Here is a 19,678-nt window from a genome sequence, read left to right on the forward strand (position 1 = left end):
CGCCGCTCGCGTCACGTCCGGGCCCCGCTCCGCCCCGCCGGGGCCCGAGCGAGGGGAGGCGGAGGCTTTGTGCGGAGCTCCCGGCGGGCGGAGGACACCGGAGCTGAGCCCTGGACAGGCTGCTGAGGGTCGGGGCTCCGGGAGTGGGGACAAGCCCCGGCCAAGCCCTCCGCAGGCAGGCCGGTGCGGGCCAGCTCCGGGGCCTCCAGCACCAGAAGGACTGCGGGTGATGGCCAACACCCTCTGTTCATGGCCTGCACGGATAGTTGGTCGCAGCCCTGCTTTGCTTTGGTGCTGTACCCGCTGCGCACCAGTCGTGTAGAGCCAACCCCCGGAGGCAGCAATGCCTGCATGGCAGCACTCGTGCTTGCCTCTGCTCTCACTTCTCTGCTCCCTACCTGCATTTCTCCACCCCTTGTGACAGCCACACCTCTCAGTGCCGAGCAGGGAGCATCACGCAGCTACCGGCTGTCCCCTGCCCTGTCCCACTCCTTGGAAGATGCTTCACCCGCAGCAGCAGTTCCGCGGCGAGCCGGGAGGTGCTGCTTGGAAACCACACAAACGTGGGAGCCTAGCGGTGGGCTTGGACCGGCAGACAGACGGCAGACACTGGGTTCTTTAACAAGCTAAGGGTTACACTTGGGTTACAACAGCCCCATGAACGCTTCAGACTTGGGGAGAGTGGCAGGAAACTGCCCAGCAGGGAAAGACCTAGGGGTGCTGGACACGTTCTTGCACTATAAGCCCTAAAAGTGAGCCCAGTGTCTGAGGTGTGGCCCTAGCAGTGCTGAGTCGAGGGGCTCAATCGCTGCCCTGGCCCTGCCGACCAGTGTGCCCCGGCCCCCAGACCAGCTACGTTTGGTATCGCTGCACTAAGCTGAGGTGCTGGGTGTAAAATAGCGCCCGAAGTTACCCAGGGTCCATAACCGTACCTGGAGCTCATGATAAGCACCGGGCTAACTCCCGCGGGGCCGCGCTCGGCACTCCCGCTGTAGATGTCCCGCCCCGACGGGGCTGGCCGGCCTGCGGGCTGGGCGCGGCGGGGGCCGGGCGAGGCAGGCTGGTGCTGGGCCTGGCCCTGGCAGGGTGCTGGAGAGCACAAAGAGCTGCGGGTGGTCAGCATGGCGCTGCAGGCGAGGGGGGCCGTGGCCATCATCCGGCTTTGCAACCCGCCGGTCAACGCGCTGAGGTAACGGCGGGCGCCGAGCCGGCCCCCGCCGCAGGGGTCCCGCCCCTGTCCGGCCGCGCCGCTGCTGAGGGCTACGGGCGCCGAGCCGGGTTGCGGGCACCGAGCCGTGCTACGGGCGCTGAGCCGATCTGCGGGCGCCGAGCCGGGCTACGGGCGCCGAGTCGTGCTACGGGCGTCGAGCCGGACAGCGGGCGCGGCGGCGGCGGCAGGGGCGATGGCTGGCGCTGCCTGTTGAGCGGGGTGGGGGTTCTCTGATTTCTTTCCTCGTCACCTGCTTGCCTACTCTCCTTACCCGTCCGAGACCACTCCTGATGCCCGGGCAGGCAGCCCCGCGAAAGCCTTTGCTGCAGGGACCTCCCCAGACACCACCGCTCGGTAGCCGCAGCAGCTTATATCTCCCGTGGCCAGACCCAGGGTGAACTCCTCCATCAGCTCTCTTTACTGTCATTTCTAGTGGCTGGGTGCTTTTGCAGAAGAGGTGTCAGGCTCTTGCTGTCATCTCCCCTGGAAACTCTTCAGAATCCCAGGTGTATTTCTCATCACTTCCCAGTCTTTAAACATCAGGATGATGCTTCCAGCTAGGAATTGCACAGCAGTGGTAGCAGTTCCTTGTTTAATCCTGGAGTTTCTTCAAAGCTCATAGTTGAAAGCCGTTTTCCCTCTCAGATCTGCTGCAGGTCACTGTGCCATCCAAGTGAACACAGGGGTTAGGGCAAAGGGCTTTGGAGATAACAGACGTGGCTCAGCCAGAGGAGCTGGCACCGGGATGAACCCACAGCCAGGGCTGGCAGAAGCCAAGGCAGCTCATTTGCCTTTTAAAAGAGTAAGGAACTGGCCTCTAAATACTGATCTTCACCAAGAAAGCCCCAGGCGATCTCAAACACAAGGCAGTGACAAGCAGCAAAGCCAAACCCAGTCTGTAGGCCTCTGGAATGTTTGGTTTCGTGTGTTTGGAAAGGTTGTCTCTGCTCTTTGGCTTTAGAGAGTTCGTCACGGGGCTGTGGGTTAGGTTCTCTAGACCTGAGCAGCACACAGACCCTTTTTGAGTGGCCACAGGCAAAGAGCTGTTCAGTACCAGTGTGCAGAGTGCCAAGCCAATGTGTGGTCACAAAGCAAAGCCACCACTGCAGTGATACTCACAGTGTAACCCACACCAGCTTGCTGAAACAGAGCCAGGAGAGACAAGAGCATGAACAGGAAATGCAGATGCTGCTCCTCACAGGGAGCTACATTGCTGGGCAGTGACTGCTGGTGCCCACTCTGGCTGCAGCAGGTTAAAGAATGGGGTGAGGTCATTTTAACAGATAATTACCATGAGAAGACAACTTGGAGGGACTTGTTGAGATTCACAGCTTGCACAGGGTTAGAAGGGATCCTCTAAGGGCATCTTGTCCACCCCTCTGCAGTCAGCAGGGACACCTCCAGCTAGAGCAGGCTGCCAAAGGACACATCCAGGCTGACCTTGAATGAAAGGTTGGATCCTACACAGCATGGGTTTAGATGGGTGTCAACACTGCGCCCCTGTTTGGGGCATTTGCTCTGTCACCCAGTGACCCCTCCCCAGACAGAAGGGGGAGAAGACTCACAGGTTGGAATGAAAAAGGGATTTAATGAAATACCCAAGTTAATGCCAATGGTAACAAAAGCTGTAAAGCTATATTCAGCCCAGCAACAGTACAGCAGCCACAATATCCAGAAAGACAGCCCTCAGGAGCAGGAGAGAAGGAGGATAAGGAGGACCCTGAGCAGCAGGCTCTAGCAAGAGGCTCCCCTCTCCTCAGCAAAGCTCCTCCTTCGTCCTGAGTGTGGTGCTGATGGCCTGGCCCTCACCTCTAGCCTACTCCAGTCAGCTATGCTGGCTGGCTCAGAGCTGCTGATGGCCTGCAGCCCAGGGCTGGCCTGGGATTCTGTCCCAGCAAAACCAGGGCAATCAGTTAAGGTGCTGTGAAAATGTAACTTGAGATGTGGTTGTGATCTTTGATCACATGCCAGGGTAATGGCTGCTTGAGAAGGGATCTGTAGCTATCTCCTACTTGCCATCAAGTAGGTTCTAGCTGAGACCTGTGGCTGGGAAGGTAGAGCTCACTCTGGGTGCTTCTATGTTCCTTCTGCTTCTGCATTCTTGCTGTGCTGGAGCACAAGGGAGCAGGTCTGTGACTGCTGTTGGCACTGTTTGGCTGTGGAGGTGACAGCAGGCAGTGAACACTGCAGACAGCAGCTGTGTCCTGCAAGCCTCTAAGCTGAATTTGACAGCAGGCACAGATGCTCTGTATAGGACTACTAAGCTGCTGCTGCTCTGCTCCAGCCCCTCCCCACTGGGCACTTTGCAGTTCTCTGTGAATCCTTTGCTGACCATTTTCTGCTTGTGCCTGTGAAATACGTTCAGATGAGACAGCCAAAAAGGTCCTGGGTATTTGTTTAGGCTCAAGTTGCCTTTGTCAGCCTCCCACAAGCATTAAGTCTGGACCTAGGCACAGACCTTCACCAGGTGAGGCACAGCAGCACTCCTGCCAGGTGTCTGCACGACAGCTTTTCATCCCTGCAGCTCCTGGGCCCTCTTACAAAGCCCTCAGCTGGTAGTGTTTTACCATTAATGGTTTTCAAATGATGCTGAATTGCTTTCCTGAAAATCCAAATGTTTAGTTCCCAAAGACATCTCCAAAAGAATGTGGCCCTGTGCTGCTTGCTCTGGGAACAGCAGTGCCACAGCCAGGAGAAGCTCTGCAGTGGGGGAACAACAGCTCAGGACTCAGAACCTTGCTGGGGTTTGGCACTGGCCCATGAAGGAAGAGGGAAACTCACAGAATTGCCCTGGTAAGGCTGTGGCAGAAGACAGCCAGGGGAGAGAGCTGCTTGGACATTGTTCTGATTTTGCCTGGGACACTTCGGTGTGTGCAGTGCAGACCTCTCGGAAGGGCACTGACTGAGTTCTGCTCCCTTTCAGCTTGGCAGTTGTCCGGGCATTAGAGGATGGACTGAAGAGAGCAGATGAAGATCCCTCAGTGAAAGCTGTTATGATTTGTGGTGACAATGGGCACTTCAGTGGAGGTAAGACATTTGTCATCCTACAGCCTAGGAAAGAGAAGAAACCCTTTCCACCACCATCCCTGGAGGTTCTTTGCCTGTAACACTGTTGATGAAAGCCCTGAGTTGGCTGGCAATGGCCACCAGGCAGTGGCTTTGCTGTTCTGCTGTGCCACAGCTGAGGGAGAGCATATGACAACCTGCCTGGTGCAGGCCAAAAATAAGCTGCATGTTCATGCTGAAAGGAGAGACAGCTGCTCAGAGGCACCAGCCAAGGGCCAGGAAATGCAGAGTTCTTTCTGAAATCTGAGCAGATTCTAGGTTCAGTCATGGAAGAACTCCAGGGTTCAGCTCCTTGTTTCCAAGCAACTGCTTCTCCTTCCCCAAACAATGTCACTGCCTCAAGCAGTGTCAGACTTTGCTCTGCACAGGTGCTTGGCTTTGGCTCAGCTGCTGCTGAGCTGAGGCTGATATCTGTTGCCACAGGCAGTGCAGGGCTTGTGCACCTCTTGTGTCCTGCCTCAGAGACAGGTTGGGTCTTGGGAGCAATTTCTTCCCCACAAGGGCTCTCAGGCAGTCCCAGGCTGCCCAGGGAGGTGGTGGAGTCCCCACCCCTGGCCGTGGTGCTGAGGGAGGTGGTGCAGGGGCAGTGACTCAGCAGCAGTGTGGGTTGTGAGCTCTGGGAGAGCGGTTGGACTTGGAGATCTCAAAGGTCTCTTCCAACACAACATTCCTAATGCCCTGGTGCCTCCTGACCCTCCATATCTTTCTTTGTGTAACATCTCTGGAGCACCACCTGTGCCAGCATGTGGAGCGTGCCTGGGCAGGGCCAGTGGTGAACAGCAGATCCTCTCCAGCTGTAGAATCCTGGGAAGCTAGGGAATTGCTGTGGAGCTCTCCATTGCTTGTCAGTAATAACTTGCACCTAACTATTCCAGACTCAATCATGGATGTCTGTGTGATCATTACAGTAACCATCACAGAATGGTTTGGGTTGGAAGGAACCTGCATAGGTCACCTAGTCCAGTCCCAAAGGCATTTCTGCACTTAGCCTTCTTGTGAGCTCTCTGAATAGGGTCAAGGAGCCTGGGTTTCTTCAAGGTGTTCCCCAAAGGGATTGATTCCTGTTAACCACTCTGCTGTCAGCAGCATCCTCTACAGATCCTGATCATCTGTGAGCAGCTGTGTTCAGCAGCACAGAGGGGAGAACCTGCCTCACCCACTAATTGCTCTTCATTTCTTTATGCCACCTCAGGAGCTGACATTAAGGGATTTTCATCTTCCAAGGGACAGGGCATTGGCTTGGGCCCCATCGTCTCCCTCATAGAAAGCAGCAGGAAGCCTGTGGTGGCTGCCATTGAGGGCTATGCCTTGGGGGGAGGCCTGGAGGTGGCACTTGGCTGCCACTATCGGATTGCACACAGGAAGGTAACACACACTGAGAACCAGAGGGTCTGGTGAAGGCAGCAGGGGCATGGATCTGGGCTAGTGGGAGGTGTCCCTGCCTGGGGCGGGGGGTGGAGCTGGATGCCCTTCAAAGCCCCTTCCAGCCCAACCCATTGTGTGAATCTGTGCAGACATGGCTGTGGGCAGGGTGGGAGACAGCTCTGGAGAGCAGTGGGGCAGTGCCTTGGCTGGGGTCACCTGCCCAGGACAGACACAAGGCTGTGCTCACTCCTCACCTGCAACACGAGCCCTGCTTTCCTAAGCCTTACTGGATCAGAGTGTTGGGGGATGGAAGAGACCTCTGGCAACCACCTAAGGCAACTCCCTGCAGGGTCACCCTAGAGCAGGTTACACAGAAATACATCCAGGTGAGTTTGGAAAGCCTGCAGAGGAGGTAGCTCCACAACCTCTCTGGGAAGCCTGCTCCAGGCTTCCAGCACCCTCAAAATAAAGTAAGAGCCCAGTAGGCACTGTGCAAACTCAGGGTTTTGAAACAACAGAATCTAGAGAGACTTTTAAGAGAAGCAGCCTCTGGCTGCTCTGCCACAACCCTGCTCAATGATCAGGTGCACCAGGAGCCATGGGGAAGAAGCCTAGGGAAGAGTTCAGTTCCTTTTTCCTTTACTAAACTCCCAAGGACTAGAAGAGGGAGCTCACAGGTGAGTCTCAGAATGCCCTCCAGCACTTTCTAACATTGGCTTGAAAGCATCCCTGTGGGTGCCAGTGGGCCAGTGCCATCTGCAGAAGCTCAACCAGTCAGAGGGCAAGGTCCTGTAGCTGGGTCAATCCAATCTCAGGCACAAATCCAGGCTGAGTGCAGAGTGGGTTGAGAGCAGCCCTGATGAAAGAGCCTTGGGGGTGCTGGGTGCTGAGCAACTCCTCAGGAGCCAGCAGGCAGCTGTGTGCTGCCAGAGGAGTGTGAACAGCAGGGCAGGAGAGGGGATTCTGCCCCTAGGCTCTGCTCTGCTCAGACCTCACCTCCAATCCTGCCTCCAGCTCTGGTGTCCCCAGCAGGAGAAGGACCCAGAGCTGCTGGAGAGAGTCCAGAGGAGGCCACAAAGATGATCCAAGGGCTGGAGCAGCTCTGCTGTGAGGCCAGGCTGAGGGAGCTGGGGGTATGCAGCCTGGAGAGGAGAAGGCTCCAGGGGGACCTCAGAGCTGCCTGCCAGGACCTGAAGGGATCCTGCAGGAAGTCTGCAGAGACACTTTTGCTGAGGGTGTCTGAGACAGACCAAGGGGAATGGTTTGGAGCTGAGGCAGAGCAGGGTTAGAGTGGAGCTGAGGAAGTTCTTGAGTGTGAGGGTGGTGAGAGTCTGGCACAGGCTGCCCAGGGAGGCTGTGGCTGCCTTCTGCCTGGAGGTGTTCAAGGCCAGGCTGGATGAGGCCTTGAGCAGCTGAGACTAGTTGAGAGGCATCCCTGGGCATGGCAGGAGGTTGGAGCAGATAAGCTCTGAAGTCACTTCCAACCTGAGCCATTCCAGGATTGCAAGATTTGTAATTTGCAGGTGTCAATCTGGGGGATGCTGTTGGCCCCACAGCTCTCCTCCTGTGCTGTCCCATCACCCAGCCATCCTCTGAGAGGTGATGTTTGTCCTCTGCATTTGGACACAAGTTCTGAAGTGGCTGAGTGAGCTTTTGTCTTCTGTCGCAAAAAACAGGGGAGAAGTTTCTGTGTGGAAGTGCTGAGGCTTCCCAGAGGAGCCCTGTGTGGCTCCTTGCTCTGCCCAGAGTTCCTCATTCTTTCTAAGCAGATCTGCTCCCTTTGGCTTTGTTTCAGGCACGGATGGGTTTGCCAGAGGTCACCATTGGGTTACTTCCAGGTGCTGAAGGCACTCAGCGCCTGCCCAGGCTGATTGGGGTCCCAGCTGCTCTGGACATGATCACAACAGGTACAGGACTATGCCTTGGCCTTGCTCTGTGGATAAGGATGTGGAGCTGAGTCACAGCACTAGCTTGGCCAGATGATGAGCATTCACTGCTTGCCTGGGTACCTGCTGGGGTTGCCATTCAGCTTTCTCCCACTGGTAAACCACCAAGAAAGGGACATCCTTGCTTCCAAGGCATGGAGTGGTGGGAATGCACTTTGTGTGCTTGAGGGCAAGCATGGCTCAGGTTCTGATCACCTGAGCAAATGAGCTGTGGGAATGAGTCCAGAGGGGGCCACAATGATGATCCAAGGGCTGGAGCACCTCTGCTATGAGGACAGGCTGAGAGAGCTGGAAGTGTTCAGCCTGGAGAAGAGAAGGCTTTGGAGGGACCTTAGAGCTGCCTGCCAGTACCTGAAGGGGCTGCAAGAGAGCTGGGAAGGGACTTTTTTAGAAGGGCCTGTGGTGATAAACTGAGAGGCAATGGATTTAAGCTTGAGGGATAGGAGATTGAGACTGGAGATGAGGAAGAAATTCTTTGTAGTGAGGGTGAGGAGACACTGGCACAGGTTGCCCAGGGAGGCTGTGGCTGTCCCCTCCCTGGAGGTGTTCAGGGCCAGGTTGGATCAGGTCTTGAGCAACCTGAGCTGGTGGGAGGTGTCCCTGCCCATGGCAGGGGTTGGAACTGGATGATCCAGGACTCCATGCATCCATGAACAGAATTCAGCTGCCCACCACTCCCCACTGCACTCACCTCATTTCTCTTTTTAACCACAGGAAAACACATTCCAGCAGCTGAAGCTCTGAAGCTGGGCTTGGTTGATGACATTGTGGAAGAAAACACAACTGAGGCAGCAATTCACATGGCAAACAAAGTGATTGGTGAGGAAAGAATTGTAGCAATGCCAAGAAATAATTGGTGATGTTTCAGGGCTGGAGAGGGTGAGGACAAAGCCCACAGAGCTTATTGCAGTGTCTGCTCCCATTCACTGAGCTTTGGCAGCCATGTAAGATAGAATTAATCGCAGAGCTTGCTTGCTGTTATCTGAAGTGAAAAATTCAGATGCTAGAGAGCTGCAAGAATTGAAGTGAGGATTTGGAGAACAGATCCACATCAAGTTCTTCACCACTTCTCCAGGCTCACATGCTCCTAGGCTGCTGCACTCCACTGAAGTTTGGGAGTGAGTGCCCCTTCCATCTCCAGTTTGGGGTCACAGCTGGTACTGCAGCAGGGGCTGGCACCTCCCCAGCACAGCTTCACAGTGCAGGAGTCTGCAAGTGTCTCTGTCCCTAATCCCTTAGCTGCAGTGTAAGAGAACAGCCTGTGAGGAGTGCAGGGATGTTGAGAGATTTTGTTACTCCCACCTCAGAAAGAGCAAAATCAAAGTCCATGAAGTTCACACAGGAGGAGGGGCATTCCCTATGCAGCCTGAGCAGTGTCACCTTGAGGCACAACAGGATATTTTCCCACTCCTGAGCTCCTTGCTCCTTTGGAAACAGATCGTTGACTTCCATTGGGATTTCATCTGGAGCTGTCACAATGCCATGCATGAAGGAAGCATAAAGCCCTCTGCTCGGATGGCATGGCCCTCACAGGCAGTGCTTTGGTGCTGCTTTTGCTGCTGCAGCTCTCCTCACTGCAGGCAAGGCTCTTCCTTCTCTGTAGGAGGACTTCTCCTGTGCTAGAAGCTGAAACAGAAGTTTTGTCCTGGGTGACCACCATATTTTAAGCTGGTGCAGTGAATGGGCAACTCTTCAAGATCGGTACGCAACTTGAGAGTCACCAGCTGAGTGCAGGAGGGTCTGTTCTTTGGCTAGACTTCTGCAGGAGATGCCCTTCCTGCTCACTGTATTCTCTTGGTGCTTTTGAGCTTCATTTTGAGTGCAGAACTGCTGCCATAAGCAGTCCCCTTTTCTCTTTCCCCATCTGCAATCCGACTGTCTCAGCAAACCAAAGATATTTCCTCTTACTCCTTTGAGATATCTTTATTTTTCTTTTTAGAAAGCAGAAGTGCAAAACTGCTTCCCAGCTTGTGTGTTCTCTTTGATAGGCTGAAGTGGGATCCTGACAAGCTGAGTTTGTTTTAATTCTGCCTTCAAAGGGAAAAAGCAAATTGTCTTCATGTTAGATGCACCATCTTCAAATTTATTGAGTCCCATGAATCTTGCAGGCTTGGGCTGAAGAGATGAAATAGTGACACTCTCAGCCCAGCAGGAGATGCTAAACAGCAGCCAGAAGGTTATACCTCACATGTGAGGTCTTCTCCAGCATCAAAGTATTCCTCTAACGTCCCAGAGCCTCAGCCAGGACTCCTGCCCCTCCAGATCCACATCATCTTGTTTCCTCTCTCCTTTGTTACAGGAGTTGGTCAGAGATGCTTGGACCTCTGCAGGGGTTTGTAGGCGGCACAATCAACACACCCAGAACAAACATCTGGGTGTTTCCCAGCTCACTACCTAGCACAGGAGCTCCAGACCTGGAGATGTTCCAGGCCAGGCTGGATGAGGCCTTGGAGAGTTCAGATCAGTTTTCTCCTGCCCATAAATCTGCTCGAGTCTTACAAGCACTGCAGAAGCAAAGACACTTCATGGAGGTGCTGTAGACTCACTGAGCAAACCTTAGCTAGGCTGCAGCTCAGGGAAAGTGTTGTTCCAGGAGCCTCAGCAGAGCTACTTTTCCATTCTTGCTCTGAGGACCTGTGCCCTGGCCCCAGCAGTATTCGTGTTCACAAGGACCATTTGCCATCTGCAGACCAAGCTCCAAGGCTTCCAGCAGTGTCCCTTCTGTACCAGTCCTTTCCATGCCACAGATGTCAGATGAAGTCCCTTGACCTGCTCAGCCTTAAGTGGCCTTCCAGCCATCAGATCTGTCTGGGTCAAACCTGAGGTTTTCTCTTGTGAGGAAAAGAAACTCCCTGTGTAAGTACTAAGTAAAGAGCTGTGGATAAAGAGCATTCCAGGGTTAAAAACATCCTTTGAAGGGAGACACAAAGGATTCTAAACCAAATGAACATTCTCCTGATGAGATCCTGCAGCAGTGGCAGCTGCAGAGCACGTTCACTGTTGATGTGAAAACATTGTTCTCGTGAACTGTAATCACAATGGCAGCTCCTTGCACAGTGGTGCTCAGCTTTGTGCCCTCTAAAAGGCTTAATGAGAAGCCCTGAGCTCTGCAGACCATTTCAGGGAATCAGTTTCTTACCTCATCCTGCAGACTCCTCTTTCTGTTCCACTTCAACACTGCTCAGCCTTGCAGGAAGAGCTGGAGTCAGGACACGTTCTTTGAGCTGGAGTCAGGACACAACAGTGCTGCTGTTGTTCCTGCCCTTTGGCTTCCTGCCTGTGGTTTCCTGCTCCTCTGCTGCCTCACTGGCAGCTCCCTAACTCAGACAGGAGGCAGAAGTGGAGCTGGATGGAGTATCTCACCTGGGAAGGAAGTGTGCTCCTGTGGCAGACCTTAGAGAAGCCAGGGCAGTGAGACTGTGCCACAGAGCTTCTCAGCATGAGGTTCTCTCTGGAGGGGGCCCAGCCACCACCCTGCTTTGGTGGCAGCCCTGGGTGCAGCTGAGAGCACTGCTGCAGTTAGTGGTCTGCATGTGGCTGTGACAACAGGAAGGTCTTTGTGAACATGTTGGAGTGTTAAGGGGATGCATCCTGAATTTTTCATCTTGGCCCTTCATGGTCCTCTCTGAGGCAAGCTGCCATTAAGAGCCTAGGAAGAGCCTGAGGACAGACAAGTCAGAGATCTCCTAGCAGGTACCAAGGTTTGTACTTCTGGAGACGATGTTGGCATCTCTCAACTCAAATCCTTTCTGGGTGTCACCATAGCAACCCCTGTCTGCAGTGAGCCTCCTGGAGCTGTGCAGCTGCTCCATCAGCCCCTGCTGGCACACCAGCCTGAGCTCTCCCTACTGAGCTCCTCAGCTGAACTACCCTCTGGGGTAGTCCCACAGCGAGCAGAGGGATTCCTGTGGTCAGGGAAGAATTCAGTCAGGATGTGTTTCCCAGTCTCCCTCACAAGTACCGGGGTCAGGACCTCGGCTGGAATGCATTTGGCCGGCAGAGTCAGTTGGGCACTCTGTGCACCACACAAGTGTCTGGGGCCAGAGGCAGCCTGCGGCGTGGGCAGCAGGGAGCGCTTGGGGCTCTGCGGCTGCTCTCTTCCACATCTCCGCTTCTCTGCCTGCAGGACAGCCACTGGGACCCCGCAGGCTCAGCCTGAAGCCGGTTCCAGAACTGCCCAACATGGAAGCATTTCTCAGCGAGGCCCTGGTAAAGGTGAAGAAGCAGGCCCGCGGGTCCCTGGCCCCGGAGCTGTGCTTCCAGGCGGTCAGAGCCAGCACCGAGCAGCCCTTCGCAGCCGGCGTGCGGCGGGAGCGGGAGCTGTTCGGGGTGCTGCTGGCCTCGGGCCAGGCCCAGGCGCTGAAGTACCTCTTCTTTGCGGAGAGAGCCGTGCACAGGTGGGCAACAGCCACGGGAGCTTCCTGGCAGCACGCTGCCCCCCAGCCCATCCGCACCGCCGCTGTCATAGGTAAGGCTGCTGCTGCCCGCGGCTAAGGGCGCCAGGACCTGGGTCACACACTCAGTATCAGCACAGGCTGGGGGGACCTCAGAGCTGCCTGCCAGGACCTGAAGGGATTCTCCAGGAAGGCTGCAGAGGGACTTTTTCCGAGGGTATCTGAGACAGGCCAAGGGGAATGGTTTGGAGCTGAGGCAGAGCAGGGTTAGAGTGGAGCTGAGGAAGAAGTTCTGCAGTGTGAGGGTGGTGAGAGTCTGGCACAGGCTGCCCAGGGAGGCTGTGACTGCCTCCTGCTTGGGGGTGTTCAAGGCCAGGCTGGATGAGGCCTTGGGCAGCTGAGTTGAGAGGTGTCCCTGCCCATGGCAGGGGTTTGGAGTAAGTGATCTCTGAGGTCCCTTTCCAGCCTGAGCCATTCTGTGGTCTATGACAAGCTGCTGAGTCCTGGCTTTGTTCCCTGTTCCAAGCAGATTTCCCTAGCATTCTCCTCCTGGTCCAGTCCTGCACTGCAGGTGCCTGTGCACAGTCACCCAGGGACATGTTCACACAACAATATTTTGACAGCTGTATTTTAAGAAGATTTCATCTCACTGGAATCTACTCCTGCCATTTTGTATCCCAGCAAGACAATGCCTTAATTTTTGATAAGAGCAATTTCACTGCCCTGCTGTGATTTAAAAAGCAGAGTCCTGGAGCTGGCTGTTGCAAGCACCACTCAAAAATGGTTAGACAAGGAATGGAGCACTTGGAAGACTTCATGTTGCAGGGGAAGCTCCCCAGGTCAGCTCTGCTGTCTCCTGGGTGCTTCTTAGGCCTTGCAATATGAGCTCTTGAAGCTCATTCACAGCATGGCAGAGGTTGGAAGGGACCTCCAGAGATCACCCAGTCCAACTTCCCTGCCAGGGCAGGGGCACCCAGGGCAGGGCACACAGAACACAGCCAAGTGGGGTTGGAAGTCTCCAGAGAAGGAGACTCCACAACCTCTCCAGCAGCCTCACATCAAAGAATATTCTCCTCATGTTGAGGACTCTTCAACTTCTCTGAGCAACCTGTGCCAGTGCTCAGTTACCCCCACAGTAAAACCAGCTCGGGTGGAGCCTCTCTCTCTGCCCATTGCCTCTAGCCCTGTCAGTGGGCCTCCAGCTCCTTCACACCTTCCTCGCAGGTGTTCATATCCCTTGGGGAGACACCCCCCCACCTTCTCTAGGCTGGAGTTACAGTCTCTCAGCCTTTCCTCATGAAACATCATCTTGGTGGCCCTTCACTCAACTTACTCCACTAGCTCCATATCACTCTCATGCTGGGGGGCCAGAACTGGACTCCCAGCTCCAGGTATTGCCTCACCAGTGCTACACAGAGGGAAGAGTTTGGCCCCCTCCACCTGGCAGCAGGACTCCTCCTCATGCAGCCCCTGTACCACTGCCTTGCTGTGCCACAAGGGTACTCAGCAGCTCACAGTCAGCTTGGTGTCCCCTGAGCCCCCAGCTGCAGAGCTGCTTGCCAGCCAGCCAGCCCCCAGCACACACTGGTACACAGAACTACTCCTCAGACGCAGCACTTGACACCTCTCCTTGCTGAGCTTCATGAAGGTCCTCTCAATCCATCCCTCCCTCTGGATGGCAGCACAGCCTCTGCTGTGTCAGTTATTCACAGTACCTGAGCAATGCACGCAGGGCAGGCCCAGAGAGCTTGGCCAGAAGCACAGAGGAGCAAGCAAAGTCCCCACTAGGATACAGGTCCAAGCTGGGAAGGCAATCTGCAGCCTAAAACCTGGATCAGTAGTGTCCATAGCCTGCCACAGGAAGCCACCAGGATTCCTCCAGTGTAGCTTAGCAAAGGACTGAAGGCCCAGGTCTGAGCTTATATGGAGCTCTGAAGGCCACGGGCAGCTGGTGTGGGTGGAGGCTCCAGGTGTAGCTGGTCAGGGCCATTAAAGCTTACCAGTGCCCTCAGGGCCTTGACCCTTCCCAGGGCTCCTGATGCTTTTTCTGAGTCACTGCTCCTCTCAGTGGAGCCCTCAGGAACAGCTTCCTTTGTCTGTGCCACTTGCTCATGTTTGCATTTTCCAAGTGGCATCTCCTATTCTGGAGGGTATTGATCACCTCCTTTTGGTTCTGACCACACCAAGCCATGCCACTGCTTCCCATTACTTCTTCCTGCCAGCCACTGCTTTTTCTACTTCCTCTGGAAGGTTTTCCTCCTGTTGTGCCTTTTGCTATCAGGGATGCTGCCAGTGCAGCAGAGGCAGGCACAGAAGCTGCCAGCACAGTTGCTGGGGGTCTCACGCTATGTAACAAAGAGCCATTGTCCAGCCAGTGCCATACTGTACCCTGGTGCCACATGCTGGCTCTCCAGTGCCTGCTTACAGCAGCAGCAGCAGTCAGGCTCTTAGGGATGAGTTTTGAGGAGCTGGCAGTCTTTAAAGCAGTGCTGCACAGCCATGTAAGTACTGATCGAGAGAGGTGATCCAGGCTCTTGCTGTTTTCAGAGCAGAGTGCAAGGCAGGCAGAGCCTCCATGGGGCATGGTCACCAATGGGCAGCAGACTGTGCTGTGCTGTGCCATGCACTCACACCATGCTGCATCCTGCTGCAGGCTGTGCTGTGCCATGCACTCAAACCATGCTGCACTCTGCTGCTGCTTTCATCCTCTGCCACTGCACAGTGGGAACCAGCAGAGGTCACAGACATAGGCCTCACTGGCTTGGAAGGGACCCTCAAAGGTCATCTTGTGCACCCCCCCTGCAGTCACCAGGGACACCTCCAAGTAGATCAGGCTGCTGAGGGCCACATCCAAGTCTGATCTTGAATGTCTCCAGCAGCTCCATGTTCCTCTTGTGCTGGGATCCCCAGAGCTGGACTCAGCCCTGCAGGTGAGGTCTCCCCAGAGCAGAGCAGAGGGGCAGGATCCCCTCTCTCCATCTCTGGCCACACTGATTTGGTTGCAGCCCAGGCTGCCCTTGGCCTTCTGGGCTGTTAGTGCCTATTGCTGGCAGTTTGGACCTCAAAGCTCATCCAGCTCCAACCCCCTGCCATGGGCAGGGACACCTCACACTAGCCCAGGTTGCTCAAGGCCTCATCCAGTCTGGCCTGGAACACAGCTCCAATGGAATATTGCTATCAGAACACAGAAATTCATCCAATTTCAGCAGCGTCCCACTGCTCTCTGTCCCCTGTGTGTGTGCCTGCACACAAACGGCTCTGTACAGATTTGAGGTCATTTGTTTTCAAGTTTGGTGCTAAAGTCCTTTAATTAATTTTGCATGGCTTTTCATATTGTGAGTGCCTCATGTGACAGATCTATAATGAAAAGTAATTATTCACTCAGCTTGTCCAGCAAATGGATTTGTCATATCCATGTCTGGCCTGAATTGGCAGGAGTTCAAGTGCAGGTCCATTTCACAACAAAGGACCATCAGGCAGCTGTGTGTTGGGCTGCAGCCAGAGGAGTGTGGGCAGCAGGGCAGGAGAGGGGATTCTGCCCCTGGGCTCTGCTCTGCTCAGACCTCACCTCCAATCCTGCCTCCAGCTCTGGTGTCCCCAGCAGAAGAAGGAGAGAGTCCAGAGGAGGCCACAAGGATGCTCCAAGGGCTGGAGCAGCTCTGCTATGAGGCCAGGCTGAGGGAGCTGGGGGTGTGCAGCCTGGAGAGGAGAAGGCTCCAGGGGGATCTCAGAGCTGCCTATCAGGACCTGAAGGGATCCTGCAGGAAGGCTGCAGAGAGACTTTTGCTGAGGGTGTCTGAGACAGGCCAAGGGGAAATGGTTTGGAGCTGAGGCAGAGCAGCGTTAGAGTGGAGCTGAGGAAGAAGTTCTGCAGTGTGAAGGTGGTGAGAGTCTGGCACAGGCTACCCAGGGAGGCTGTGGATGACTCCTTGGTGTGCCTTGGGCATGAGATGGTAACCCAGCTCTGAAAACTGTCCCTGTGTGAAAGATAAGAATCCAGAGGACTTGTCATGGTTTGGGGCAGAAAGCAGCATATCCTGCACAAGTGCTGGAGTCGTTCCTAGCTGTGTTCTGCTCTATGTGAGCCGAGCTGAGTGAGCAACATTTCCCTTTCTCTTTCTTTTCCTGCCTTCTACACACAATGACTCCCTAACATTGTTTTCTGCTCTACTGTATTCTTCCCCAAGATCACTCAGCTTTATAAAAGAGGAGTCCTCAGAAATGCTTCTTTCTCTGCTAGACAGCAAAATCCCTCCTGAATGTTACAGCCCAATTTTAGAAAATACTTCCAGGGGATTCCTGTTGTGCAAACTCTAATGGAACAAAACCCTTGGGGCTTTCATTACTCTCTCTGCCAGCTTCATTAAACATCATTCCAGTGCAGAGTTATGTAGGAAGTTGAGAGACAGCTTTTCTAGGTCAGAAACAAGCTTGGCAAGCTCATGTCTTATCTGTGAGCTTACTCTCCTGGCTTAGAAAGTGAAATACTACAGGCATGTGTCTGTCTGTCATGGGATGGCTAAAACCTAGCTGGGACTGCTCATGCTTTACTATGAGGGCAGTGGAACACTTCAACAGGTTGCCCAGGGAGGTGGTTTGAGGCCTTTTCCCTGGAGATAATCAAGGTGAGGCTTGTCAGGGCTCTGGGCTACCTGATCTAGTTGGGGTAGACCCTGCTGAGTGCAGGGGGTTGGATTGGGTGACCTTAGGAGGTCCTTTCCAGCCCAGACTGTTCTGTGATTCTGTGACTGTGCTGCTTGTGGATGAAAGCAAACTGAGGGATCAGCTGACAGCACTGCAGAACTTCTCTTGAGCAGAGAGCTGGAGAACCTCTGATCATGGAAGAGGTTTTGATATAGGTCAAGTGCACGGTCCTGCAGCTGGGTCAGGGCAATGCCAAGCAAAGATCCAGGCTGAGTGAAGAGTGGCTGAGAACAGCCTGGAGGAGAAGATCTTGGGGGTGTCAGTTGGTGACAAACTGCCCAGGAGCCAGCAATGGTCCCTGGCAGCCCAGAGCCAGCTGAGTGCTGAGCTGCAGCCAGAGCAGGGAGAGCAACAGCACAGGGAGGGGATTCTGCCCTCTACCCTGCTCTGCTCAGACCCCACCTGCAGTACTGCCTCCAGCTCTGGAGCCCCAGCACAAGAAGGACCTGGAGCTGCTGGAGAAGGTCCAGAGAAGGCCACCAAGATGATCACAGAGGGCTGGAGAACCTCCCCTGTAGGGACAGGCTGAGAGAGTTGGGACTGTTCATCCTGGAGAAGAGAAGGCTCCAGGGAGAACTCAGAGCAGCCTTCCAGGACCTGAAGGGGCTCTAGGAGAGCTGGGGAGGGACTTTGGACAAGGGCTGGGAGTGGTAGGACGAGGGACAATGGCTTTGAGCTGGGAGAGGGAAGATTTAGACTGGAGATGAGGAAGAAATTCTTGAGAGTGAGGGTGGGGAGAGACTGGCACAGGTTGCCCAGGGAGGCTGTGGCTGCCTCCTGCCTGGAGGTGTTGAAGGCCAGGCTGGATGAGGCTTTGAGCAACGTGGGCTGGTGGGAGGTGTCCCTGCCCATGGCAGGGATTGGAGCTGAATGCTCTTGAAGGTCCCTTCCAACCCATTCTGTGACTATGAATCTATGAATATCTAATTCTGTGTCACTTTTATCCTAGGGCTGGGAACCATGGGCCGAGGCATTGTCACATCTCTGGTTAAGGCCAAGATCCCTGTGGTGGCCCTGGAGCAGGACCAGGAGTATCTGAACACAGGAAGGAAAGCTGTGATGGCCCTTTTGGAACGTGAGGCTATGAAAATGGAGCAGGGTACCCAGGGCCTGGATTTCCACGACCCTTCCCGTCTGCAGTTCAGTGTGGACTTCGCTGCGCTGGGTGATGTAGATCTGGTCATCGAGGCTGTGTTTGAGGACATGCAGCTGAAGAAGGAAATATTCCGCAAGCTGTCCCAGGTCTGCAAGCCTGAGGCTCTGCTGTGCACCAACACCTCAGCCCTGAACGTCGACGAGATAGCCTCTGCCACCAGCTGCCCGCAGCAGGTCGTTGGCACCCACTTCTTCTCCCCTGCCCACGTCATGAGGCTGGTGGAGATCATCTACGGGCGGCACACGTCCCCTGGTGCCATCGCCACTGCCATGCAGCTGGCCAAGGCGCTGCGCAAGGTGGGGGTGGTGGTGGGGAACTGCTTCGGGTTCGTGGGGAACAGGATGATGTTCCCCTATGTGCAGCAGGCACTCTTCCTTCTGGAGGAGGGCAGCAGGCCAGAGGCAGTGGATCAGGCTCTGGAAGATTTTGGATTTAAGATAGGACCCTTCCGGATGTCCGACCTGGCAGGGCTGGACGTGGGCTGGAGGTCTCGGAAGGGCCAGGGCCTGACGGGGCCCTCGCTCCCCGCAGGGACCCCCCCGCGGCAGCGCCATGGCCAGCGCTACAGCCCCCTGCCAGACCTGCTGTGCGAGCGTGGCCGCTTCGGCCAGAAGGCTGGCAGGGGCTGGTACCTGTACGAGAGGGCCGGGGGCAGGACAGCCAGCCCGGACCCCTGGCTACACAGCTTCTTGAGCCAGTACAGGGACACGCACGGCCTCCAGCCCCGCTCCATCCAGCAGGAGGAGATCCTGGAGCGCTGCCTGTTCGCCCTCATCAACGAGGGCTTTGCCGTGCTGGCCGAGGGCATCGCGGCCGGCCCGGAACACCTGGATGTTATCTACGCCAACGGCTACGGCTGGCCGAGGCACAGGGGGGGGCCCATGTTCTACGCCTCCACCGTAGGGCTCCCGCGGGTGCTGGACAAGCTCCAAAAGTATTCCGAGGCTCACCCTGACGTCCCCGGGCTGCGGCCCCACGCCCTGCTGCAGAGGCTGGTGGCCGCAGGCAGCCCTCCCCTCAAGGAGTGGATGTCCTGCCTCGGCCAGAGCAGCAGCAAGCTGTGATCCCCTGCTGCCTGCTGTGGAGTGGGAGCTGCAATTGCATTGCCTTTCGATCGAACCGAGTGCCACAGGCTCTCGAGCAATGGCACTGACCTCCTAGGCTTGTGCAGACAATGATTTTGGCCACTGATCGGTCTCAGTCCCCGCCTCCTGCAGCAGCCACTGCCATCATCTGCCCTTCCTCCGCAGCCCCTTCCTCTCCTTCCCTGCACGCTGCTGTCTGAAGGCCGATCTCATCCTGCTCTGCTTTCAGGTCTTCACAGCTGTGCCTCCAGCCTGTCCTTGTGCAAAGGAGGAAGCAGCATTCACAGCCCACAAAGTAAATCGTGGTGCTCATGACTCACCCAGCACCAGCTGGATCTACCATAGTCTGCCTTAAATCTGTTTCCCACTTTGCTCAGGTCTTTCCTGTGTCCCCACAGATTCCCTGGCTCTCCTAGAGACAGACAGCTGGAGCCTGCTTCCTTCCTGCTGCTGGGGCAGAGATAGCACCAGGGGCACAGCTGCTCTCAGAGGTGAAGTGCAATGAACTGAAGAGAGCTGGCTGGGGCAGGGGGCAGAGAGCAGGGGCAGGGCTGCCCCCTCCCTGCCTCAGAGATTCCATTAAATGACAGGAAAGCCACAAACATATCCACCTGCCTGCTCTGGCTCACTGCTGGCCTTCTGCAGCCAGGCTCCATCCTCCCTCCTCATTATCCCACCTGGCTTTGTGCAAGTAGAAACATCATCTGGCATCTCCTAATTGGATAGGTGCTGCCATCACTGCCACTGTCTGG

The 19,678-nt window shown here is 55.4% G+C and overlaps 1 protein-coding gene across 1 annotated transcript; it reads left to right on the plus strand.

Annotated features, from left to right (window-relative positions):
* The first annotated feature begins 1,121 nt into the window (after positions 1 to 1,121).
* Positions 1,122 to 18,905, plus strand: EHHADH (enoyl-CoA hydratase and 3-hydroxyacyl CoA dehydrogenase). Its single transcript, XM_054386128.1, has 7 exons — positions 1,122 to 1,189; positions 4,134 to 4,237; positions 5,469 to 5,641; positions 7,437 to 7,548; positions 8,302 to 8,406; positions 11,714 to 12,055; positions 17,635 to 18,905. Exons 1-7 carry the CDS (start codon positions 1,122 to 1,124, stop codon positions 18,903 to 18,905), a joined length of 2,175 nt encoding a protein of 724 aa, XP_054242103.1.
* The last annotated feature ends 773 nt before the right edge of the window (positions 18,906 to 19,678 follow it).

This window comes from Indicator indicator, chromosome 13, assembly GCF_027791375.1.
Source record: "Indicator indicator isolate 239-I01 chromosome 13, UM_Iind_1.1, whole genome shotgun sequence".
NCBI lineage: Eukaryota > Metazoa > Chordata > Aves > Piciformes > Indicatoridae > Indicator > Indicator indicator.

What these genes read in the sequence shown, in the direction of transcription:
- EHHADH (XM_054386128.1), top strand. Translation starts at nt 1,122, where the DNA reads ATGGCGCTGCAGGCGAGGGGGGCCGTGGCCATCATCCGGCTTTGCAAC. An exon ending in CAATGGGCACTTCAGTGGAG is followed by an intron (nt 4,238 to 5,468) that starts GTAAGACATTTG and finishes ATGCCACCTCAG; the next exon opens with GAGCTGACATTAAGGGATTT. An exon ending in CCGCACCGCCGCTGTCATAG is followed by an intron (nt 12,056 to 17,634) that starts GTAAGGCTGCTG and finishes CTTTTATCCTAG; the next exon opens with GGCTGGGAACCATGGGCCGA.